The sequence below is a fragment of the Panthera pardus genome, unplaced genomic scaffold (genome assembly GCF_024362965.1).
Source record: "Panthera pardus isolate Hobbes unplaced genomic scaffold, ASM2436296v1 HiC_scaffold_10, whole genome shotgun sequence".
Classification (NCBI taxonomy): Eukaryota; Metazoa; Chordata; class Mammalia; order Carnivora; family Felidae; genus Panthera; species Panthera pardus.
The window spans coordinates 19352248-19376815 of record NW_026526655.1 but is presented as its reverse complement, the minus strand read 5'-3'; the positions used below and the strand labels follow the sequence as shown (position 1 = coordinate 19376815).

Here is a 24568-nt window from a genome sequence, read left to right as displayed (position 1 = left end):
TCCTAAAAATACTTTTAATTTCTGGGGCGCCTGGGTGGCTCAGTCAGTTAGGCGTCCAGCTCTATTTCAGCTCAGGTCATGATCTCGCAGTTCATGAGTTCGAACCCTGCATCCGGCTCTGTGCTGACAGCTCAGAGCCTGGGGCCTGCTTTGGATTCTGTGTCTTCCTCTCTCTCTGTTCCTCCCCTGCTCATGCTCTGTCTCTGTCTCTCAAAAATAAATGTTTAAAAAAGTTTTTTAAAAATACTTTTAGTTTCTGTAAGGTCCCCATTTTCATATCTAGCTTTAGTAATTTGCATCTTGTCTCTTTTTTTTCTTAGTTAAGCTAAAATGTTTGTCCATTTTATTATCTCTTCAAAGAAAACTTTTCTTTTGGTGTCATTGTTTTTCTTTATTGTCTTTCTATTCTCTATTTATCTATGCTCTAACCTTTATCATTTCCTTCCTTTTGCCAGTTTCATATTCAGTGTGCTCTTCTTGTTCCAGTTCCTTACGGTGTAAAGTTCAGGTGTTGTTTTGAGATCTTCCTTCTTAATGTCGACATTTGCAATTATAAATTTCCTGTCGAGCACTGCTTTTACCACATTCTATCCATTTTGGTATACTGTGCTTTTGTTTTTATGCATCTCAAAGTATTTTCTAATTTCTCCAGTGATTTCTTCTTTGATATGTTGGTTGTTAAAGAGTGTGTTGTTTAATTTCTGTGCATTTGTGATTTTTCCAGTTTTCCATCCGCTACCGATTTCTAGATCCATTCTCTAGTGGTTGGAGAAAATATTTTGTATGATATCGATCTTTTTTAATTTATTAAGATGTTTTTATGACCTGACACATGATCTATCCTGGAGAATGTGCCATGTACAGTTGAGAAGAATGTATATTTGCTGTTGTAGAGTGGAGCGTTCTGTATATATTTGTCAAATTTAGTTGGTTTATAGTGTTCCTCAAGTCCTCTATTTCCCTATTGATCTTCTGTCCAGAGGTTCAACCCATTATTGAAAGTGGTATACTAAAATCCAACTCTATCTGTTATTGTAGAACTATTTCTCTCTTCAATTCTGTCAATATTTGTTTCAGATATTGGGGGGGGGTCTGTTGTTTAGTGTTTATGTTTATAATTGTTACATCTTCTTTATGAATTGACCCTTCTATCTATATATAATGTCCTTCTTTTTGTCTTGTAACAACTTTTAACTTAAAATCTACTTTTCTTCCCCCCTGACAAAATCTACTTTTCTGATAGTAATATAACCACCCAGCTCTCTTTTGGTTAGTATTCACATGGACTATCTTTTTCCATCCCTTCACTCTTAGCTTCTTTGTGTCTTTGTATCTAAAATGAGTCTTTTGAAATAAAAATTAAAAAAAAATAAGTGAGTTTATCCAATTTACATTTAAAATGATTACTGAAGGGCACTTGGGTGGCTCAGTCAGTTAAGCATCTGACTTCAGCTCAGGTCATGATCCAGCCTTTGGGAGTTCGAGCTGCACATGAGGCTCTCTGCTGTAGCACAGAGCCCACTTTGGATCCTCTCTCTCCCTCTCTTTCTGCCCCTCCCCGCTCTCTCTGTCTCTCTGTCTCTCAGAAATAAGCATTTTTTAAAAATGATTACTGCGGGAAGTTGGGGTGGGGGGTGTGCCTGGCTGGCTCAGTCAGTTAAGTGCCTGACTCTTGATTTTGGCTCAGGTCACGATCTTACGGTTCATGGGTTTGAGCCTCACATCGGGCTCTATGCTGTGTCAGCGCAGATCCTACTTGGGATTCTTTCTCCCTCTCTCTCTCTGCCCCTACGTCATGCATGCTCTCTCTCTCAATATAAATAAACTTTAGGGGCGCCTGGGTGGCTTTGTCAGTTAAGCATCCAACTTCAGCTCAGGTCATGGTCTCACAGCTTGTGGGTTTAAGCCCCACACGGGGTTCTGTGCTGACAGCTCAGAGCCTGGAGCCTGCTTCAGATTCTGTGTCTCCCTCTCTCTCAGCCCCTCCCCTGCTCATGCTCTGTCTCTCTGTCTGTCTCTCTCTTTCTCTCTCTCTCAAAAATAAAGATTTAAAAATTTTTTAAATATATATATAAATAAACTTTAAAAATAAAAAAATGTTAATGATTGCTGATAATGAAGGACTTACTTCTACTATGTGCTGTTTGTTTCCTCTATGTCTTATATCTGTTTTGGTCTTTATTTCCTCCAGTACTGCCTAATTTTATGTTTGACTGATTTTTCTAGTGTACAATTTTGATTCCTTCTTCATTTCCTTTTCCATACATTTTTTCAGTTATTATCTTGGTGGTTACCATGGAGATTACAAATGACACCCTAAATTTTAAAAATCTAGTTTAAGTTAATATCAACTTACTTCAATAGCATACATTTACTCTACTTCTGTCCAGCTCTATTCCCTCTTTATTTTGTCATTGTCACAGGTGACATCTTTATTGTGTGCCTGTTAACATAGACGTATAATTATTATTTTATGCATTTGGCTTTTACATCATATAGGAAATAAATAAAGTTACATTAAATAAAAATATTAAATAAAAATAAAAAGTTACATTAAAAATACAGTAACAGTAGCTTTTATGTTTATCTATGTTGTTACCTTTACCAATAATCTTATCTAGGATATTTTTGTTTCAGCCTGAAAAGACTCTTGTTAGCATTCCCCGTGTGCAGGTCTACAAATAATGAATTCCATTTGTTTTTGTTTATCTGGGATTGTCTTAATTTCCCCTTCACTTTTTTTTAAGGATAGTTTTGCTGGATATGGAATTCTTGATTGGTAGTTTTTTTCTTTCAACACTTTAAAGACATCATTCCACTGCCTTCTGACCCCTATGTTTTCAGATGAGAAAACAGCATTAAGTCTAATTGACAATCTCTTGTAAATGACAAGCCACTTCTCTGTTGCTACTTTCAGGATTTTCTCTGTTTTTAGCTTTCAACCATTTGTTTATAACGTATTTCAGTATGGCTCTCTGAGTTTATCCTGCTTTGAGTTCTCAGAGCTTACTGGATGGTGTATATTCATGACTTCCAACAAATTTATAAAGTTTGTCACCATTATTTCTTCAAATATTTTCCCCCTTTATCTCTTTTCCTTCTGGGATTCCCATAATGTATATGCTGATATTCTTGATGGTGTCCTATATCTCCCTTAGTCCCTGTTCATTATTCATTCTCTTTGCTTTCTGTTCCTCATAGTAGGTAATTTTAATGTGCCCTATCTTCAAGTTTACTGATTCTTTCTTCAACCTACTCAGGTCTTCTGATAAACTACTCTTATGCTTTTCAGGTCCAGAATTTCTATTTGGTTCCTGTTTATAATTGTTTATCTCTTTATTGATATTATATTCTTATTCATACATCATTCTCCTGATTTCATTTAGTTATTTGTGCATGGTTTCCTTCAGCTCTTTGAGTATATTTAAGACAGTTTAAGTATTTTTCTAGGAAGTCTAAGTTTCCTCAGGGATGGTTTCTATCAATTTCTCCTCTTCTTTACTATGAATAGGACATACTTTCTGGTTTCTTTGTATACTTTGTAATTTTAGATGAGAATTGGGAATTTTGAATGTTAAAGTGGTAACTATGGAAATCAGATCCTCCCCTACAAAGGAATTGTTGTTATTGCTTCAGGAAGGTTGCAGTCATCTGTTTATTTAGTGCCTTTCCCAAACTATTTTTATAAAAATTATAATATTTATTTTGTGTAGTCATTGAAGCCTCATTTTTTATCTCTGTAGTCAGCCAGTGACCTGACAGAGATTTTCTCAAATGCCTGGATCCAGAAAGGAAAGGAATGGAAAGGAAAATAAAGGAAAGGGGTGTCCTGTTTCTTTAAAACTTCTCAATTGACACAACTGGGGAAGACACTTCTGCAAGGCCTATGGGAGTTGAAATGATGAGCAGCCTCAGTGCATACCTATTAGCAAACTGCCAAGCAGATCAAAACACAGAACTCTGATTTTTTTGGAGGACAAGTCGCTGTTGCCCACACTTGAATCAAGTAGCCACACCATGAATGTGGAATGATCCATCTGACTACCTGCTGTGGGTGTGGGGGGTGGTGAGCATACTCAACAAAAGCATCTTCCTTCATCAATCACTCCCTTAGATACTGCAAGTGTTCAACTAGGCTCCAAAGTTCCAAATAATTGATTCTGAGAGCTCTTGCCAGCTCAGTAGTTGTTTCAGTAAAGGGACCAATTCCTGGAGCTTCCTAACTTCACTGGATAACTTCACTTCACAGTGATATCATGGAAGTATCACTCTCCACCCCATATTAGTCTTGATCCCACAGGAAACAGATGGGAGACTTAAGACAGGATAACTCAAAGAGGGTGTATTAACAAAGGACTATTTACAAAGTGTGGATGTATGGGAACCACAAGAGAGAGTGCAGTAACCGAGGACTAACAGCAACCAAGCTGGTACCACCTCTAGGCCCTAAGGGTTGAGGAAAAGAGGTGGTTACCAGGCACTGAAGGAAGGGAAGAGTTGTGCTAAGGTGGTCACCTTGAGAGGAGGAATGACATTTGGTTGAAGGACACAGCCAGCCTGAGGAAACCTCACAAGGAGGAGAAAGCAGAGGATTAAATACCTTGATTTCTCTCTCTCTCTCTGTCTCTCCCCCCTCCACCTCTGTCTCTTTCTCTCCCTCTCTCCTTTCTCCTCCTTCTGGGCTTCCCTATTAGCCACCAAAGTCTGAGTGCAAGGGGGTCCAGCTGATGTGAGAGTAAAGAAGGTTGAAGAGTAGATCCCAAGATAGCCAGACAGGTCCCCAATCCCAGGATGAGCTCCAGTCTCTAACTTTAAGACCAAAAGCACCATATTTCTGGCTATTTTAGAACAGTCAATTTCCCTACTTTGGCCATCAGTGTTCAGCAGGATGAAGGTTCAGTCAAGAATCTGTTATCATCATTTTTAATGGAGTGTTAGGTCTAGTTTTTTTATACTTTGATTTTATCACACTTGAACTAAGATACAGAACTATCCAGTTCAGCAATGGATACCAATATTACATAGTGGTCAAGAGCATGACATTTGGGGTCTATATCTCAGCACAGTGACCAGCCACATATATGACTTTGGATACCATTCTTCAGCCTCTCAGCATCTGTTTCCTTATCTAAAAAATGAGGTAATAGGAGTACCTACTTCTTAGAGTTGTCCCAGGGATTTAATGAGATAATACATGTAAAGCTCTTCAAACAGCCTACCACAGAATAAATCCTCAACTGCAATATATGTTAGCTATTATTGTGCCTCCAGCTGTTAATTACTTGGCACATGCCCCCTCCAGACCCCACAATTATTGGTCTATTTTCACTTTCTGCAAGATATCACATTCTCTTGCTTTTAGGCCTTCATACATCCCTCTCTTTCTGCCTAACTAATTCTTATTTTTAAAACAATCAGATGCTTTTTCATATCCATCCACTTCAAAGGCTGACAATACCAAGTGCTAGTGAGGACAGGGAGCAATGAGAACCCTCATACATTGCCAGTAGAAGTATAAATCAGTACAACTACTTAGTAGCAATTTGGCAACATCTGGCAAAGTTCAAGATATCTGTAGCCTACATATTAGCAGTTACATTCCAAAGAACATACTCTAAAGAAATTGTCACATCTATACGTAGGAAATAGGTACAAAAATGTTCAAAGCAGCATTGCTTGTAATAGCAGAAATACTGGAAAAAAACGTCAGTGTCCTTCAATAGGATAATGGATGAATACCTTTAATATCATAATGTATAATTGTACATTGGAAAGCTATCTCACAGTTAAAACACCTACATGTAACAACATAGGTAAATCTCAAAAATATATTGTTGACTAAAAGAAACAAGTTTCAAAGGAGATGTACAGTATAAAACTATTAAAAGCTTAAAATATGCAAAAATGCTATACATTGTTTATGGATACATATTTATGCAGTGAAAGTGTAAAAACATGCACGAGAAGGATAAACACCACATGCAGGGTGTGCCTTTATGGAGTGGAGGAGGAAGGAGCGAAAGGAATGGAATTGGGTGGGATTCTCAGGAAGTTTCAACTGTATTTCTTTTCATGAAGCTCTGCAGTAAGTTTAATTATAATATGTTAAGATTCAAGAAAAGTGGGTGGTAGTACAAAGATATATCTTCTATTAGTCATAAATTTAAATAAACCAAAAGCAAGATAAAGAAAATGGGAAGAAAATCTGTATCAAAAGTTTTGGAATTCTAAGTCCACTAGTAGTCAAGGGATTATACCCTTTCCCACCCCACCCACCCTCCTTCCACCCCCTCCACCACTAAAGATTTATTTTCTATAGACTCTAGCCCAGTGGAAGGCAGTGGGGAGACACAGGGCTAATAATGGGATTAAGTGGAAGTCAGCTGGAATTCAAAGCACTCTTCCCTACCCCCCATATAGTCTGGGAATGCCAAATTTATAAGCTCCCAACGCAACTTGAAGATTCTTCTCCAGAGAAAAGACCTCCCAATATTGAGCTTTATGGGCCCCCAATGAAATCTAGCACATCATTGTTGCACCTTATGGTGAAGCCCATTAATCCAGTGCTTCTCACAACATAATGTACATTTAAATCCCCTGGTAATTTTGTTAAAATGCATATTCTAAATCTGTAGTTTCTAATGGAGACTGAAATTGTGCATGTCCAAAAAGTTCTCAGATGAAGCCAATGCCGCTGGTCCCTCTTGAGTAGCAAGGCATCAAGGAACTCATCCTGCCCATATACTCAAGTCTCCACTCAGTTTTTTTAGTCTCATTCTTTAGCAGTCAAACAGACTGCTAAAGTGGCCAGACTTTAGAGGATGGCCATTAACATAAAAGAAAAATACCTAAATAAATTAGCATTAAAAAGGACCCAAAGAAACAGATCATAGCAGAGAGCAGAAGAAAAAATAAAAACAAACACGCTGTAGCATCCAGAGAGATAGAAGATATTCCTGTATTCCTGTCCATAAAACAAAGAGAGAATAATATGGGGTGAGGTCATTCATTAAAAAGGTCTTGGGAAATAAAGATAGGAAAACTGAAACTTAAAATGGTTGAAGATAATGACTAGGCAATATCCCAGAAAAGTAGGACAACAAAAACAAACAAGCAATGGGTAGAGAGTTTTCAGTTTTGCAAGACAAAACAAGTAATTGTATAACAATGTGAATATTTTTAATGCTACTGAACTTTACACTTAAAAATGGCTAAGATGTTGGGGCACCTGGGTAGCTCTGTTGGTTAAGTGTCCAATTTCAGCTCAGGTCATGATCTCGCAGTCTGTGGGTTCTGTGGGTTCGAGTCCTGCATAGGGCTCTGTGTTGACAGCTCAGAGCCTGGAGCCTGCTTCAGATTCTGTGTCTCCCTCTCTCTCTGCCCCTCCCTTGCTCTCTCTCTCTCTCAAAAATAAAGATTAAAGAAAAATTTTTAATGGCTAAGATGTCAAATTTCATGTTATGTGTATTTTACTACTATTAAAAATAAAAGTCAATCAAACAAACAAACAAAACCCAAAGAAATAGGAAATAGAAAAGAAAATTAAAGGATCAGTCCAGAAATCAAATTTCTAAGTAACAGGCATTCCAGAAAGAGAACAAAGAAAATAGAGAAGAAATGATCAAGGAAATAATTAAAGAAAGTTTCCTCCCAAACTGAAGTACATGAGTTTCCCTTTTGTTTTAAAAAAAATTTTTTAATGTATATTTATTTCTGAGGCAGAGAGAGACAGAGCATGAGTGGGGGAGGGTCAGAGAGAGAGGGAGACACAGAATCTGAAGCAGGCTCCAGGCTCTGAGCTGGCAGCACAGAGCCCGATGCGGGGCTCGAACTCACAAACCGTGAGATCATGACCTGGGCCGAAGTCAGTCGCTCAAACGACTGAGCCACCCAGGCACCCCTGAGTTTCCCTTTTGAATGAGTGCTCAGCACAGAAACATTAAGAGTCATAGCAAAATGCATCATTATACAATTTCCAAACAATAGCTTAAAGAGAAAATTTGAATGCTTCTAGAGATGGGGAAGATACAAAGGATCAGGAATACGAGTAGGAATCAGACTTTTTAAAAAAATTTTTTTTACATTTATTTATTATTTTTTTTTGAAAGAGAGAGAGAGAGAGAGAGAGCACAGCAGGGAAGGGGCAGAGAGAGAGGGAGACACAGAATCTGAAGCAGGCTCCAGGCTCTGAGCTGTCAATACAGAGCCCGATGCAGGACTTGAACCCACAGAACCCACAGACTGCAAGATCATGACCTGAGCCGAAGTCAGACACTTAACTGACTGAGCTAGGCGCCCCAGGAATCAGACTTTGTATATAGCAGCCCTGAAAGGTCGAATAACATGAAATAATACTCCAGGCGCCCCAGGAATCAGACTTTTTATATAGCAGCCCTGAAAGGTCAAATAACATGAAATAATACTCAAAATTATGAGGAAAAATTATTTTCAAATTTGAAATCAATAACCAGCTGTTAAGAAAACAAAATTTAACCGAGTAAATTTGAAGATTTAATTGGCTTTATTAAACAATTCATGAATCAGGCAACATCCCACCCAGCAAGTAGAGGGGAGCTCTGAGGGGCTATAGAAAAGGACAGGTTTCAAAAGGCAGGACAAGGAAGCCCTGAAGAGAAAAGAGGATTATTTCAGGTGAAGTCTCACCTTCACTTGGGAACAAAAGGGTCTTAGTAGGTGCATTACCTCATCTTCCTTTAGGGGATCAAGAAGGTCCATGACACTAACCTGATTGGTGCTGATCAGAAAATTCCTGACTAAAGACTAAATTTCTGAGGGAGGTTGAAAGTGTAATTTGGTTTGGTATTAAGCCCTTCTTTGCAGAGTTGGCCTAAGTAACACGAGTTTGGGTTTCTTTTTTCTTTTTTTTAGTTTTTTTTTTTTTAACGTTCATTTATTTTCATGAGATAGAGAGAGGAAGAGCTTGAGTGGGGGAGGGACAGAGCAAGAGGGAGACACAGAATCTGAAGCAGGCTCCAGGTTCTGAGCTGTCAGCACAGAGCCCTACGCAGGGCTCGAACTTGTGAACCGCGAGATCATGACCTGAGCCAAAGTTGGACGCTTAACCAACTGAGCCACCCAGGTGTCCCATTTTGGGGTTTCTTTTTAACACAGTCAAACTACAATTCAAGTGTTAGAACAAAGATATTTTCAAATATGGGGGCACCTGGTTGGCTAGTTGGTAGAGCATGTGACTCTTGATCTTGGGGTCCTGAGTTAGCGCTGTACTTTAGGCATAGAGATCACTTAAAAACAAAAAAAAAGCTATTTTCAAATATGCAAAGATTCCAACAACATAGCCCTTAATTAAGTCCCTTCCTTAGGAAGTTACTAAAGAAGGTACTTTAGCAAAACAAGGAAGTAAACCAAGAAAGAGGAAGACATGGGATCCAGGAAATGGGCAAAACAGCCCAGAACAGCAGTGAAGGAAAATCCCAGAATGACAACTGTACAGAAAGTCTGGAGAGCAGTCAATCCAGATTGAAATAAGAGACAGGAGGGCTCTGGGACAAAGACTCCAGAGAAAAAGTGGAACTTATGTATTTGAGTATATGGAAAATATTGCTAGACTTTGACAAAGTCTTAGAGTACTTACAGAGGGGATGGGCAGGCAACTGTAGATAATATGGGAAATTGACAAGAGAGAAAAAAGGCAATAGTTAACTCTAAGAAAAATGAAGGGCTGTATAAGCTAGAAGGCATGGTTGTAATGTACTTTGGAGCTCATTGGCAAATAATATTTGCATACATAATAATTTAAATGCTGATTATTGGTTTCACCCAAAATTGTTACATAACTTTGTGGGGGGCAGGGGCAGAAGTGAAAGGTCATGTTCTTATCTATCATAGGAAGTCAACAGATAATGCTTAAAATTAACAAATCAAGAATAGTAAAAGCAATTGTTTCGATATATGGATGGAATCAGGATGAATATGTAAGAGTTAAAGATATTGCCTTTAAAAAGTAGGCCAGGGAACTGCTTTTTTCATTACAAGACTTTTAGTTTATGTATGTATTTTTACACTATGTATATGTAGTATTTTAATTCAATAAACATTAATGCTAAAATGTTAGCCTTTAAGAAATGTTTTAAAGAGCTGTGTGGGCCTTGATGACAAGGACTAGTTTTTGTTCATTTTTTGGATTTTCCCACTCTTACCCCAAGAGTACATAGCAGAAAATAAGTCAGTGCAGGTAGAAGAGATTTAACTAAGTTTGTTAGATTCCCCCAGAGGATGGAAAATACAGAACAAGACACACAGACAGAAGGTGCAGATTCTGGATACAGATGAGTATGAAGGTAGGTAGGTCTCTGGAAGAGGTAGTTAGGTTAAGGGTCTCAAAGACAGAAATCATGTTCTTGGCAAGGGGCAGCTCCCCAGGCACACAAACGGAGACATGACAAGACCCCGGAGAGACATATTCACCACGGTGACTTCTCATTCTTTTCCTCCATTACACGTTTAACAATTTGTAGTTCTATAATTGAGAATTTATTATGCTTCCTTTACCAGACTATAAGCTCCACGAGGGCAGGACGTCGTGTCGTTCACCACTGCGCCCCCAGCACAGAGCACAAGCCCACTAAATATTTGTTGGAGAAATGAATTCGTGAATTCGTGGTAGTGCCGCTGGACAGCCATTAGTGCGGCATGAGTAAGGGACACACAACTGAGAGCAAAGGAACCGCCTGGGAGAAGACGCCGGGGTCTTTGAAATGACAAGACCGGAAGGGTGGAGCTGGACCTCTGGGACGAGCGGTTGGGAGGCGCTGGACAGTGAAGCAGGCTTTGGGGAATGACAGCCCGCTCGGAAACAAACTCGCAAAGGCTGTAAGTGAGGGGGAACTGTGGGAAGGCGGAGGCGACCGGGGGACCGGGTGGGGGTCGCGCATGCGCCACGCCACCCCAGCCTCCGCGGCGACCCTGCGTGCGCGTGCACGAGGGGTCGAAGCGGAAATGGCGCCGCGGGGCCGCGCGTCCGGGCAGCGAGCGGAAGTGGGTGTGAGAGCGGAAGTGGCCGGCTAGAGCCGGGGGCTGGGCGGGGACCGGGCTTGTCGGTGAGGCGGCAGCGGCGGCGGCGGCGGCGGCGGCTCGGCAGGCGGGTTCAGGCTTCGGGGGCCAGGTCGGTCGGGTGGGTGGGTGTCTCCACAGCCAGTGCGTGCGCGGGCGAGCGCTCGCGTCTTCCCCTTCCCCCCACCCTGATCCCTCTCCCCTTTTCCCCTAACCTCCTACCCCACCCAACCCCCCTCCTCAGGGGGCAGCAGGGCCGCTCCCTCCGTCCTTTTCTCCCTTACCCACCCTCACCGTCCCTTGTTTCTCCTTCCCCTGCCCGGGGCAGCCGCCGCCATGATCCTGCTGGAGGTGAACAACCGCATCATCGAGGAGACGCTCGCGCTCAAGTTCGAGAACGCGGCCGCCGGGTGAGCGCGCGCCCGGGGCCGGGGGGTGGCGGGGGAGGCAGAGTTGACCCACGCTAGTCCCTAGTATCGCTCAGTCCCCCAGTCTTGGAGGCACGAGGTGGGAGACCTGGCCGGGTGTGGGGACGGCCCCGGCGGGGTAGACGTGGGAGGCGACTGGGCGCGGTGGGGTGAGGGGCAGAGATACGTGGGGAGAGGCTCCGTGGAGGGATGCGGAAGCGGCGAGTGGACAGGAGCGTGAGTGCCAAAGGGCAGGAGACCTGTAGGACGTGAGGACTGCCGGGCCCGGAACTCTGGCCGGGGTATCCCATTGCCTTCTGGAGCGAGCAGTGGACCCCTTCCTTCTGTAGTCCCCGTCATTGTTCTGAACCCGAAGAAAGCTCCTTTGGGATTGGATTGAAAGGAGTTTCCAGGAATTCCCAGGACTGGAGGAGGGAAGAAGATTCAGGCCCAGATCACCACCAGCCTTCTTGCTCCCCTCCCCCCCCCCCCCCTTCGTCTAAAGGAGCAGGAGGCAAGACTGAAAGCAGATTCAGTCTTGCAGCCCGACAAATGCGACTTCTCTGGTTTCCCTTCTTGGAACAGTGCTGTAAGACACTTTGGCCATTTTGTTACATCTTTCTCAAGCAAAGCTTATAGTCTCCCAATCCACACCCCTTCCTTATCTCTCTTCTGAGGTTCTAACTCAACTTTCCCCACCCATTTATCTTTAAAACGCTTATACAAGATCCCTGGTCTGTGATTTCTTCCGTGGTAATCCTGGCCCAGGTACACACTTAATAAGAATCCAAAGTCTATAAAGGTGATTCTTAGATCACTTTTTTTACCACTGGCCTTTTTAAAGGTGGGCTTAGCACATGTTTCCAAGGCAGTCTTCTCTGTGAAACACGGGAACCTGTAGAAAACAACCTCCTCCTCCAAAGCTGCTTTGCTTTCTAATGTTTAAAACGTGAGCCGAAGATTTGGTTTTAGCTTTGAATTTTTGGTGGCCTGTACATAGTCAGTCCCTTTGCCTCACTTCTCCATTGTGAGGATGGGGCTTCACATCTTGGTTGCACAGTTGAGGAAATAAGTGCAAACTTTCTGGTGAACTGGGAACTAGTGATGGGAAAGTAAGTGCTTGGAGATCTGCAGACGGGAGAGGATTGGTAGAGGGGAAATTCTAAGTAGTCATAATGAACTTGTGGCTTGGCATTAAAAAAAAAGACTTCTAACTCACTACTTAAATGGAACATATTGTGTCTCCTGTCTCTTTTAGTAAGGTTACAGATTTTATTTGTAAAATAAAGCATGGCTTTCCATGAAGTAACGCATACAGTAAGCAGTAGCTACTGTTTCCTGCCACGGGCTGCAGTTGCTTATATTTTAGGTCAGATTCTTTGCATTTTAAGGGTTCAAGTCAATCAGATCAGAGTCTTATTTTGGGTGATTGCTGTGTACTTTTTTGAGCAGTGTAGCACAGAGGAGGAAGTTGAATTAACTTCTGCATTTTCACAGCTGAACCTGTTAAATGCGTTTTCGAGTCCAGACTAGCAAAGAATGAGATCTGGGTGGTTATAAGCCGATTGACAAGATAAATGCCTGTTCATTTTCAAGTAGAAGCATGCCTTGTAGTGTAGAAGTACATTCATATCTGTTTGTGTATTTGTGATTCCAAATTGAAGCCCATTATCCAGAACGTCAGCTCTTTTCCTTTTAGAAAATTAACTCTTACAAATACTCTTTCAGAGGAATTAAAATAGGCACTCAAGTCTGGAAGCGTAAGTTGGAATTTCTAGGACATTTCTTAACAAAGCATATGTTCTAGCAGTGTTGCATATTAGGGCAGGGCAGCAAGTTTAGGCTTTACTATGGCCTGTCTTCCGTTTGATAAGTGACTTTAAATAGGTAGGCCCAAAACAGCACTTTGAAAATCTTTGAAAAGAGACCCTGATATCAGGCCTAGGAAGTGGGGCTTTCCTGGGATTGTAGATGTAACACCCAGCAGAAGCTGGCATCTAAGCCCACTGTGAGTTTCCAGGCATACACGGTGAGGCAGCATTGAAGTAGTTAACGTATTTATCAAGGCACATGGCTACTACTCCAGAACTTCTAGCAAAAAATGAGTAGTGTGATCATCATAAATATTTATGGGATTCTTCCAGTGCCCCAAGCAGGAACAGAGGAAGGACGCCTTTCTGAGAAAACCTATTGGCAAAAGTTATAGAGGAGCCAAAGGGTGAGATGTGTTAGGGTGGAGATGGGAGAAAGGCATTAAAGAAGGGGAGTAGCTGGGAGGAGAAACCCTGGAAATTTGAGAGGTTTTACCAGCGTGAGAACTTGCTGGGAGAGGTCAGCTTCACCCTACTTTACACTTCTCAGAGTACACAGAGAGCAGAGAGTGCACTTCTCAGACCAGTTGGGGAAATTATACTTCTGAGCAGCCTTTTCCAGAACGAATCTCATAGTTCTGTGATGCCCAGTACAATAGCCAGAAGCTACATGTGGCTAGTTAAGGTTAAATAAGAATTAGAGTGAAATAGAACTAAAATTAAGTTCCTCGCTCCAGCCACAGTTGTAGTGCTCAGTTGCCACATGTGGCTAGTAGCAGCCTTATTTGGACCGCACAGATGCAGAACATTTCCATCATTGCAGAAAGTTCTATTGGACAGCACTAGCACTGTTGCAGCTGCTGAAAATGCAAGCATGAGGTAGTCTTAAAATCGTTCTGTGGTGCATGCTGCAGAATACAGTTCGGCGATTTTCCTCTTCAGGTTGATTTTTTTTTTCTTTTTTCTTTAAATCATGCCTCAGGTCATCCTGCTAGATCTTCTTGCATGTGACATCCTACTAAGTGTCTCAACTTCCTTTGGGTAAAGCAGTTCTTTTATCTGAACTGTTTAACATTGGGTCGTAATCACCTTTTAATTTATTTGGAGGCAGTACTGACGAAGCCTAAGATTCATTCCAACAAATTGCTTTTTATTTTTTTCCTACCACACTCCTGTGAAAATGGCTTCTTGGAATGATTCATATGTCCTCACAAAATGATAATTATTGGTAAATTGTCTCCCTGACAGCCTACAGACTAAGAGAACATGCTGATTAAAGAGCCATGCTCAACACTGCAGGTAACCTCATACACAGGTCTTGTCAACAGCGTTGCCTTTTCATTTAGGAATTCTTACCCAGATGCCCAATTAAAGCAGAAGTAATCTGGCAGATTAATTTAATTTTTTTGTTGCTGTATATACAACCAAGAACCTTTTCAGCCTCAGAAGCTAGGCCTACCAACTTAGCTAGAGTCTGGAGGCCAGAATTGAGGAAATGCTGTCAGATGCGAATCGCTGTTGATTTTAAGTGCATGCTGGCTCCTTGCCACAGCTGTGCATGTTGCGGGGCTCTGTGGTTCTGTGAGGGGGAGTGACGCTCAGGGAGCAAGCGGTGCCAGTTGGGGTGGGCAAGGACTGTGGGAGGAGAAATTTGAGAAAGGAATAAATTAAATCTTGCTGATACCCTGTTCTCGTTCCTAAATGTGCTGCATCTGTCCTCAGAGAGACAGACTGGTTTGAAATGATTTGGAATTAGGACATTGGTTAAGCATTCAGAAGAAATGGAATGGTCTGATGGGTCTGTTAACAGGTCGTTACAGTTGCACACTGCTGCCTGACTTCCGACCTCTGTAGCAGTGCTTTGGGCGTGAAGCCCCAGAGCTACACTCCCTCAAACTGATGACTCCTTAAGGGCAGAGCCTGTCCCTGGTCATCATTCTTTCCCAGCATCCTCACTGTATATAGAGTTAGCTCAGTAAATATTTTCTTGAAGGAAGGGATGAGCCCAGATAGGATGGATCTTAGTTTCTTTAGGTGCTGATTTTATCACTTTTCTGACATTGTGTGAATCGACTTTTAGATCATCTTTGTTCTCCATATCTTGAGATACAGCTTAGTAGAGAGTAAGGACCGCATTTCTCTAGTCTTTGCTCAAATGGGATGATGGGAGCCTTCTAGGAGAATTACAGAAGAGAGATCAGAAACCTTACAGTGAGATAGCAGAAGTCAGTAATTCGTCTCATTCAGCTCAGTGAAGGGATAAGTAGAAGAGGGACATAAATGCCCAAATGGGGAATTGGATGCATTCAGGAGTAAAGGCTCCAAAATCCTTAATGAGAAAAGAGGATTGGAAAATGAAGTTGTCAGGAGTTCTTAACTGATGAACTAGTAACATTCTAGGAACTTCCTTAGAAGAAAGATAAGAGTAGGAGTGCCTGGGTGGCTCAGTCGGTTCAGTGTCCAATTTCACCTCAAGTCATGATCTCACAGTTGTGAGTTTGAGCCCCACATCGGGCTCTGTGCTGACAACTCAGAACCTGGAGCCTGCTTCAGAGTCTGTCTCTCTCCCCGCCCCCCGCTCATATTCTGTCTCTTTCTCTCTCTCAAAAATAAATGAGGTTTTTTTTAATGGAAAAGGATAGCAATTTTTTTCTAAGGATTTTAAGAATAGTGTTTGAAACCCATCTTAATGAATTGAATATGTTTTAGTATCTTGTGCTATCTAGTCAGTAACCCTGAGGGCTTATCTAGCTGATTTGTTCCAGGATTCTGGACATTAAGCACTCTGATACTAATAGGGTTCCGTTTCTCCTGGTACTGCTGACCAATTTCTGATTCTGGGATTTAGCACAATCCCACAACTTCTCCCAACCATGGCTTCAAAGTGTGGTCTCTTCTGACTCCACCTAGAAGAAACACTAATTCATTGATTATCATCTATGAATTAGACACTTTGCTATAAGCTTTAACATAATTTCATTTGATTTCAAAATGGGCCTGTGTGACAGCAGTTCCCATTTACAGTTGAGAAAAGTAGGGCTGATGGGAATTGTGGAGGGAGTAGACATAGGTATTATGCACATAGGTATTAACCAGCTACCTTTCACTGGTGACTTCTGACCTTGTTTATGATATGTCACAAACAGAATATGATATTCATAAGGCATGTTGGGTAAATGGCCTAGCCTAGAGATCCTTCCACTGGACTGCCCTAAGGGCTGCAAGGATCATTATTATCTCAGCAGGTCTGTAACTTAAGTCACAAGACACTGGTTGGGAAACTTGCACACATGTCATCTCAATTAGTCTTCACAACAACCTTTTAATCTCCATTTTCTAGAAAAGGATCCTGAAGCTCAGCAACATTGAGTAACATCGAATGTGGTTACATAGCCAGTAAGTGACAGGACTTGTGTTGAACAGTCAACTCAGAAGGATTTGCTTTTATTGTGATTAAACTCCCCCTCAGCATCTGAAACTTTGGCAGATGGTAAAACAAAAAACAACTTACCCATTTATCTTTTGGTCTATTAAGTGGTATGCTTTCCCCCAGTAAGATAAAACATATCTTACTCCCCTCTAGCTCCTTGGTTTTAAGCCACAAAAGTAAATAACAAACACCTGGTCTTGGAATTGACACCATCCTGTTTGGTCTGTGTCACGCTTGGTATGGTCTCCTTGTTGGGGCACAGAGTTGTAACTCCCATATAACTTCTCAGGAAGACTCCTTTGGCCCAGTGTTCTCCTCTACAGCCTGTCTCCTCTACAACCTTTTGTGCAGCCATAAATAGTAAACTAAAATATTAATGGTGGTTATTTGACAGATATTCCCAAGTCAGGCAGCAAACCACTTAGGATAGCTCTTGGTAAGCAACTTCTCCCTGTGGTTAGGGAACTTCACAGTCTAGAGAAATTCAGAGTTTCAGCCTTAAAATGTTTATCGCTTAGAACCTTAATGTTTTTTATTTATACCTAATTTTTCTTGGTCTGTTGATGAAGTAGGAGAGTGGGGGGGGAATTCAGTCCTCCGTTGGCTGAGTTAAAGCCTAAAGATTAAAAAAAAAAAAAAAAAAAAAAAAAAGACCCAACCACCTACTAAGTGATCCAATATGGACTTTTACAAGCCTCCACCCTGACTTTTTGGCACAGCCACCCTTCCCCAGGAAAATACACTTTGGTGCTTCCTCCCATTGTGCAGCTTCTTAATATTTCGTCTAAATGAGCCATAGATTAATGTTTGTGCTTCTTCTTCCTTGTCCTTGTTTTTTAGCAATGAGGAATGGTGGTTGGCCATTCATTGCCTTTGTCTCCTGGGGTGCAGTTTCAAATGAAAGATCAGAAGCAACTTAAATTTTCATTTCTTTTTTTTTTTTTTTCCCATCATATTCTGAACTCACTGCTTCCCCATAAACACACCTGATGCTTCCATTCTTAGAGACTCCCGAAGTGTTTTTCCTGAGTCACATATGGATGGCTTTGAAGGAGTAGGGTGGAACTTCATATGTGACCTGTATAGGTTGATTTTTCAACGGGACTAGCATATGTTTAGTAGAAGCCAGCTTCCTGGAAAGGTATTGTTTAGCATCTGTAGCAGCTTTTTAACAGTCATAAACCACACTCTATATTCCATTATTTCCCAGCAACCCTGGAGGGCAACTCAGTCTTGGTTCCCTTTACAGGTGAGGGAGCAGAGATAGTATAAAAGATATGTTCTTGATTATGAGGTCTTGAGCAAATTAGGCAAGGATAAATGTGAAAATGTGTATGTCTTGTCTTCTGGTCCATAAAACAAAGTAGAGTCATTTGAGTCATAGGTAGCTAGTGATAAAACTGTGGCGTCTTCCTTTGTTTCCTACCATTGGGCTTGGAGAAGTGGGGCTATCACGTAAGGTAGCTTTTCACAGGAGGTTAATTGGCCATTATTGTTTATAGCTAGGATGTATGTCATGCTTTCTAGGTAAGAACTCAGCAACATTTATCAAATAGAAGTTTACATACCAGGCTGAGCTGGCAGCTGCACAGAAAGTATCAGGCTGTCGTCACTACCTTCCAGGATAAGTTGTTTCGTGTCCGTTCTCTTGCTTTATCTTTAGCAGTTCTATGAGGTCAGTAGGGTCATCGTGTTCTCCCATTTTATAGGTGAATAGGTGAGAAAATAAAGGTGTGTGGATGTTAACTCGTCTGAAAAACATGGTCTTGATGAAGAGCTAAAGTTGAAAAATCGGAGTCCTGACTGTTCCCAGTGATTTCACAGTGTTACTTTGTGCTGCGCTTTCTGTGGAAATGTCACACTGTAATTTCAAAACAAAACAAAACTAGGGTAGAACCAGTCAGAGAGGACTTCATGGAGGAGAGTGGTGAGTACTTTGGTGACATAAAGGGAGAGGAAAAGATGTGTAGGAAGACTTACAAGTTGTCTTCGAACTGATACAGACTTTCTGTTTTGTTTCATGGCCTGAGATCATCCTTTCATCTTAAGTATATTAAAAACCATTCTACATTCTGTTTAGCAGTTTTCCTGCTGAGTGTACTACCTCTGTCTCCATCACTACAGTCCTGTGGAGGGAGACACTGATCAAAAGATAGCATTTTGTAGTTCACGTATGCAAAGGTGTATATCATAATGTTAAGGAATTCTAAATTGAAGTTAAGCGCCAACCACGGCAGAGATTCGACAGCAGCTGGAAAACAAAAGCAGCACCTGTCCTGCTTCCTTTTTGTATCCTCCACCTTAAGTGAGCCCAAAGGTTCGGGTACATGAGGAAATGAATTGTGTACTCAGATCAGCAGTCAGCATAAAATTGGTACTGAATGCTGTGATCTGAAGTAAAGCTCAGGAGCCTTTGCAAGGCCCCTGGAAGGCAAGCTGCAAAACGTCTTAACTAAGGGACTCTTCTTTTGTTTTGCAGTAACAAACCAGAAGCAGTAGAAGTAACATTTGCAGGTAAGTGTCCTTACTTCAACCTTGTAAAGCTAATATAAAAATAGAAAAACAAAATAGCTTCTAAAATAAATTTTGACATTCGGGGTACAATCCCTTGATCGTGAAGGCTTTTTTGAGGTCATTGTTTCAGATGACTATTTTATGGATTTATTGGACTGTGTAAAGTTAACCTGCTGGTACCTTAGAAGGTTGTGTTTACTTTTGTGGTACGAACCAAAGTTTGTTTAATTTGGAAATACTAAATTATCTTCAAGTAGCCTTCCTCTCAGTTTGCCTAGCACTAGAGTAGTGGGGAAACATGGAAAATGCTAGAGACCTGTTCAGCAAGTCAGAGGTTATTGCTTTCTATTTCCTGTAAAGAATTAGATATTGATACTACTCACTTGCTGTGTGAACTTCAAGGAGTTAAACAGTCACCCTCCATAAAATGAGGGTACTTGACTAGATGGTCTTGGAACACTTCAGCTCTAGTGCTATGACAGGAGTCCGGCTACCATCCCCGTCCCCTCCTACTAACTGGCAATGCCAGGTCTCCCTAAAGTGGTGGCACTCAGCCCCTGGTTTCAGGAACTACACAGGGTGAGTTCTCTCTGTACTGCAGGAAAATAGCCAAAGAGAGGGGAGACCTATATAGAGATTAGAAGAAACTTAAGAGATAACCAAATGCAGTGTGGATCCTAATTCAAATAAGACAACAGTATTTTAAAACTGTTTTTTTGGGGGCGCCTGGGTGGCTCAGTCGGTTGGGTGTCCGACTTCGGCTCAGGTCATGATCTCACGGTCTGTGAGTTCGAGCCCCGCGTCGGGCCCTGTGCTGACAGCTCAGAGCCTGGAGCCTGTTTCAGATTCTGTGTCTCCCTCTCTCTCTGACCCTCCCCCATTCATGCTCTGTCTCTCTCTGTCTCAAAAACAAATAAACATTTAAAAAATAAAAAGTAAAAAAAAAATAAAATAAAACTATTTTTTGGGGTTTTTTTGAGACCAAATATTTGAAGACTTGACTGGATATTTGATATTAAGTAGTTGTTTTTAAAAATATAGGCATGGCAACAGTATTGTGGCTGTGTTTTCTGAAATTTCTTCTTTATCATTTAGAGATACATTCTGAGATAATTATGAATGAAATGATGTGATGTCTCAGATTTGCTTCAGAATAAATCATTGCGAGGGGGGTATCCCAATAAGATTGGGCCGTGTTGATCATTGGTGAAGCCACATGGTGGGAACTAGGAGTTCATTATACATTATCTCGTATGCATATTTAACATACATCACAACAAAAGCTTTTTAAGAAATAACTTTCAGCACCAAGCTGTGATGAAGGTAAGAATAGCTTTGTAATTTTAGTAAAGAGCAAAGAGGGGCACCTCGGTGGCCCAGTCAGTTAAGCATCTGAAACTTGATTTTGGCTCACGTCATGATCTCACAGTTCGTAAGCTTGAGCCCTCGTGAGCCCTGTCTTGGGCTCTGCACTGACAGGGAGGAGCTTGCTTAGGATTCTCTCTCTCTTTCCCTCTGTCCCTGCCACTCCCCTGCCCCTTCTGTCTCTCTCCCGAAATAAATAAATAATTTTTTTTTTCCTTAAAAAGAGCAAAGTGGGGCATCTGGGTGGCTCAGTTGGTTAAAATGTCTGACTCTCAGTTTCAGCTTAAGTCATGATCTCACGGTTTGTGGGTTCGAGCCCCACGTCAGGCTCTGCACGGACAGTGCTGAGGCTGCTTTAGATTCTGTCGCCTCTCTCTGCCGCTTTTCTGCCCTTGTCTCAAAAGTAAACATTTTTTTTAATTTTTTTTAAATATTTTTTTTTAAAGGGGGACAGATAAGTACTTGACAGTTCTATCTCAGTGTTTATACTTTCTGCATGGATTTAAACTTTTGCTTATCTGCACATATTTTGCTTATATGCCTACTTACAAGGGAGACCTCCTTGTGGTCTGTAACGAGGTAGCCAGGTGCCTTAAGGTCTTATTCCCCATTCCCAAGTTAAGCAGTTTTATTTGCTTTCTTCACAGATTTCGATGGAGTCCTCTATCATATTTCAAATCCTAATGGAGACAAAACAAAAGTGATGGTCAGTATTTCTTTGAAATTCTACAAGGAACTTCAGGCACATGGTGCTGATGAGGTATGTTCCACATCATTTTCCTCAGGACTCTTATTTCCTTGTCACCTTTAACTGGCAGCTTGCCACTCATAGAAGGTCCATGGCACTGACCACCCCTACCGGCACTGGCCACTTTGGACAGCTTGCCCACCTAACCAGGGGCTCTTGACTCCATTGTCCATAATGATAGAAAGGGTGTTTTTTAGAAAAGGCTTTGGCTGTTTATTACTCGGGGAAAATAAAGATGGTCCCTAACTAATGAAATGAAAACTTTTGTTCTCCAAAAAATGCACTGAAGAATATTTCTTTGACCAACATAAAAATAGCTACTGCAAGACTGAGATAGGTTCCGTTCTGTTTCTATGATATCGTGAAGCAGGTATGTAACTCTGGCCTTAAAGGTTTATGATCTTAATTTCATACTGTAGAAATTTAGGCACAAATCTACCCTTTTAGTTTTTTGGTTTAAACTTCTTTAGAGCTGGCCTCTTTAAGTATCTCTTCTTCCTTTTGACTACTGTACGGGAAATAAAAAGATGTCTATGCATTATGAAATTCTTGATGGCCATGCCTCATTCACTGGCTTCTTTCTATAGCTAAAGTAGCAGGTTTGGTTCCTGTTGAACTGTATTTGCTCTGGGGAGAGCCATTTATGGAAGAAAGAAAATGCTGTTACACCAGTGTGCACACGTTGTGGTTGGGTCTCAAAGCAGGAAGTATGACTCAGTTCCTGAATCAGTTTTCAAATATCTTTTAGTTTTAACAAGCTAGGTTCTCCTTAATCTGGTGAATGAAGATATGGCCATTTCTGTTTTCTTTGTGATTAAGGGTAGTAGTTTTTTAGTTATTTAAAATTTATGCAGTGAAAAGGCTGTTGGCAAAAAAAAAAAAAAAAAGATCAAAATCTCGATAATATTTTGGTATAAAAACTAAAATTAATGTTAACCAAATAGAATACCAAGAGCCATAGGCAGTCACTTAGATATTCATATGCAATTGATCTGTCCCAGCATTTCAAGGGGAGAGCCAAAACCTTTTCTGATTTGCCTCATAAGTTCAACGGTAGAAGAAACGTTTACAGAATTTGTGTTCAGGGTTGTTTTACATGAAACAAAATCTTCAGCAAGAAGACCTAGCCTTATAAAGCATAAGAAGGATCATTCTATAAAAGCTAGTGGCCAACTCTTCCCTTTACCACATTCAGAGTAAAAAGAAACAAGTGGCTGTTAAGGTGGCCCTGCTTTTGATTAACCATAAAATAACTAGCTGTAAAGAATTGTTAAACCTTTGAACAGACAGCTCAAAATCGTGTAATCGTTTTCCCTAGACAGTCCTCTCTGTGTAAAGATGCAGGTGTGGTGATAACAATAATCCTTGGGAGGGGAAGAAAGTGTAACAGCTAGATTTCTTAAATCTCCTTTCCAGACTGCTCTCCAGGCACTGGAGCTCCATAACAGCACTATTCTTGTAGCTCCCACAGGGCCAAAGAGCCAGCTCCACCCGCTCAAGTGGGTGGAGCAAGTAACATTCACAGTTCGGGAGCAGAGGGCACAGTAAATGGCTCCCTGAGTTGGTTAAACAGTGACCAGCCTGTGATAACCGGAGGCAGCTTGTTACTTTGAAAGCCTCTGCTGCTAGGGTGGGAAGGTCTGATGGTGAGCATCAGTGGGTTGCCTCCACCCATCTCCTGGTGTCAGGTTGGAAGATGTGCTCATTGAAAAAGGGAATCATACAGGGTTAAAAGTGCAAGTGAAATAAACAGGGAGGCAACCGTTGGTTTCACCAAGGGGGAGGGAGCAGAGGAGTTGAACGTGGCTCAAATTTGGCTGTAAGAACCTCTCAGATCTCAGAATTTTAACTTTGCTTGGAATTAAACTAAGAATTAGGAGCTATGGTTTTTTTTCTCCCACATCTAACTTTCCCTTTCTCCTGGTACCCATAGTGCTCACAGTACAGAATTGTAGCTCAGAGGTGGGATGCCAGTGAAAATTCTTAAGGGATGTGCCTGTTACTTCCCTACCCCCACCCCTTCACCCCATCTCCAGGACTCTTTAGGAGAAGTGGTATATAGGACACCTGAAGATCAGGTCTCCCTGTGCCACCAAAAAACTCTGTGACCTTGAACTTCTCCCTTCAGTTCCTCTTCTGTAAAAAAGATAACCTCACAGTGGCTATATGGTCACCAGATCACAACTGCATGTGGCATTACTTGTCTTTTGCCTTTGTACAAACAGATGTGATCGCTGATCCATGCTTTGAGGTCCATTCCATTATCCACATTTACAGATAGAGAATTTCTTCCAGCTGTATAAAAATGGTTACATAAATATGTGGAATCTTAAAGAATATTTAAGAACAGAAGGAAAGAACTTCACCATGTGAAAAATTTTTCAAATATGACTTAAATATATGGTTTGCTGCTGATTTTTTTTTTAATCTCTGAAGTGTACATTGAAAGTAAGAGTCAAAGAAAACAACAGTATTCACTCAGCTCTGTTTATTGAAAGTCCCCATATGTGGGCGCGTGTGGATGCAGAGACCACAGCAGTGAGCAGGGCTGAGTGCTTGCTTGCACAGAGCTCCCCTCTAGTGCTCCTGTGTCTGCAGTCCTTTTCTTAGCTGATGGAATTCTGTTGAAGATGCATGTATAACTCCTACAATTAAAAGTTGACGGCTTTTGTTTACTTTTAATTGGTAACTTGTCAAGGATTAAGTATCCTTTTTTTTTTTTTTTTGGCATCCCAGAAAATTTCAGAGGATCATTAATGTGTTTGTGGTGAGATAGTGTTAAGAAATTGACTGAATGTCAAGAGACAAAACCATGCAGCCTTTTATATTACTGTTACATACGCTGTTAAGTATACTGGCCTCAGTTTTCCCTTCTTGTGAAATAGTGGTGACACTTTCCCTCCCTAAGTATGTTTTTAATGAGGGTTAAGAATAAGTCATGTCTGTGTTTAGTTTGTTAGTCATATAAAGACTAGTAAATACCAAAAAGGTTACCAAGTTCTGACGATTCTAATATTTACTTTTTTCTGTCTTCAGATAGCTGCCTTTCTACTGCTTATTGTATTCTATATAACATTTAAGTCTGAACTAGGCCTTCCAGAATAAAAGGTTTGTTTCCTAAACTGTCAGTCTAGGAGAAATTACCACCAGGTGAAACAGTCGTACTGACAGAGAAGAAATAGGAAGGTGTAAAAAGGGCTCTTGTTTTATCATTTACTCCCCAAAGCTGGAGAGTAGCCAGCAGTAAGTATTGGTTTTGGGG

General features: G+C 41.2%; 1 protein-coding gene across 1 annotated transcript in view; it reads left to right on the top strand.

Annotated features, from left to right (window-relative positions):
- Window positions 1-11018: 11018 nt before the first annotated feature.
- The window catches only part of ARPC2 (actin related protein 2/3 complex subunit 2), a 29263-nt gene continuing 15713 nt past the window's right edge, over window positions 11019-24568 (top strand). The window contains exons 1-4 of the mRNA XM_019446010.2: window positions 11019-11143; window positions 11360-11441; window positions 19159-19193; window positions 21206-21318. Of these exons, the coding sequence (XP_019301555.1) occupies window positions 11368-11441; window positions 19159-19193; window positions 21206-21318 (222 nt within the window). The 5' untranslated portion in view covers window positions 11019-11143; window positions 11360-11367. The remainder of the gene's footprint in view (window positions 11144-11359; window positions 11442-19158; window positions 19194-21205; window positions 21319-24568) is intronic.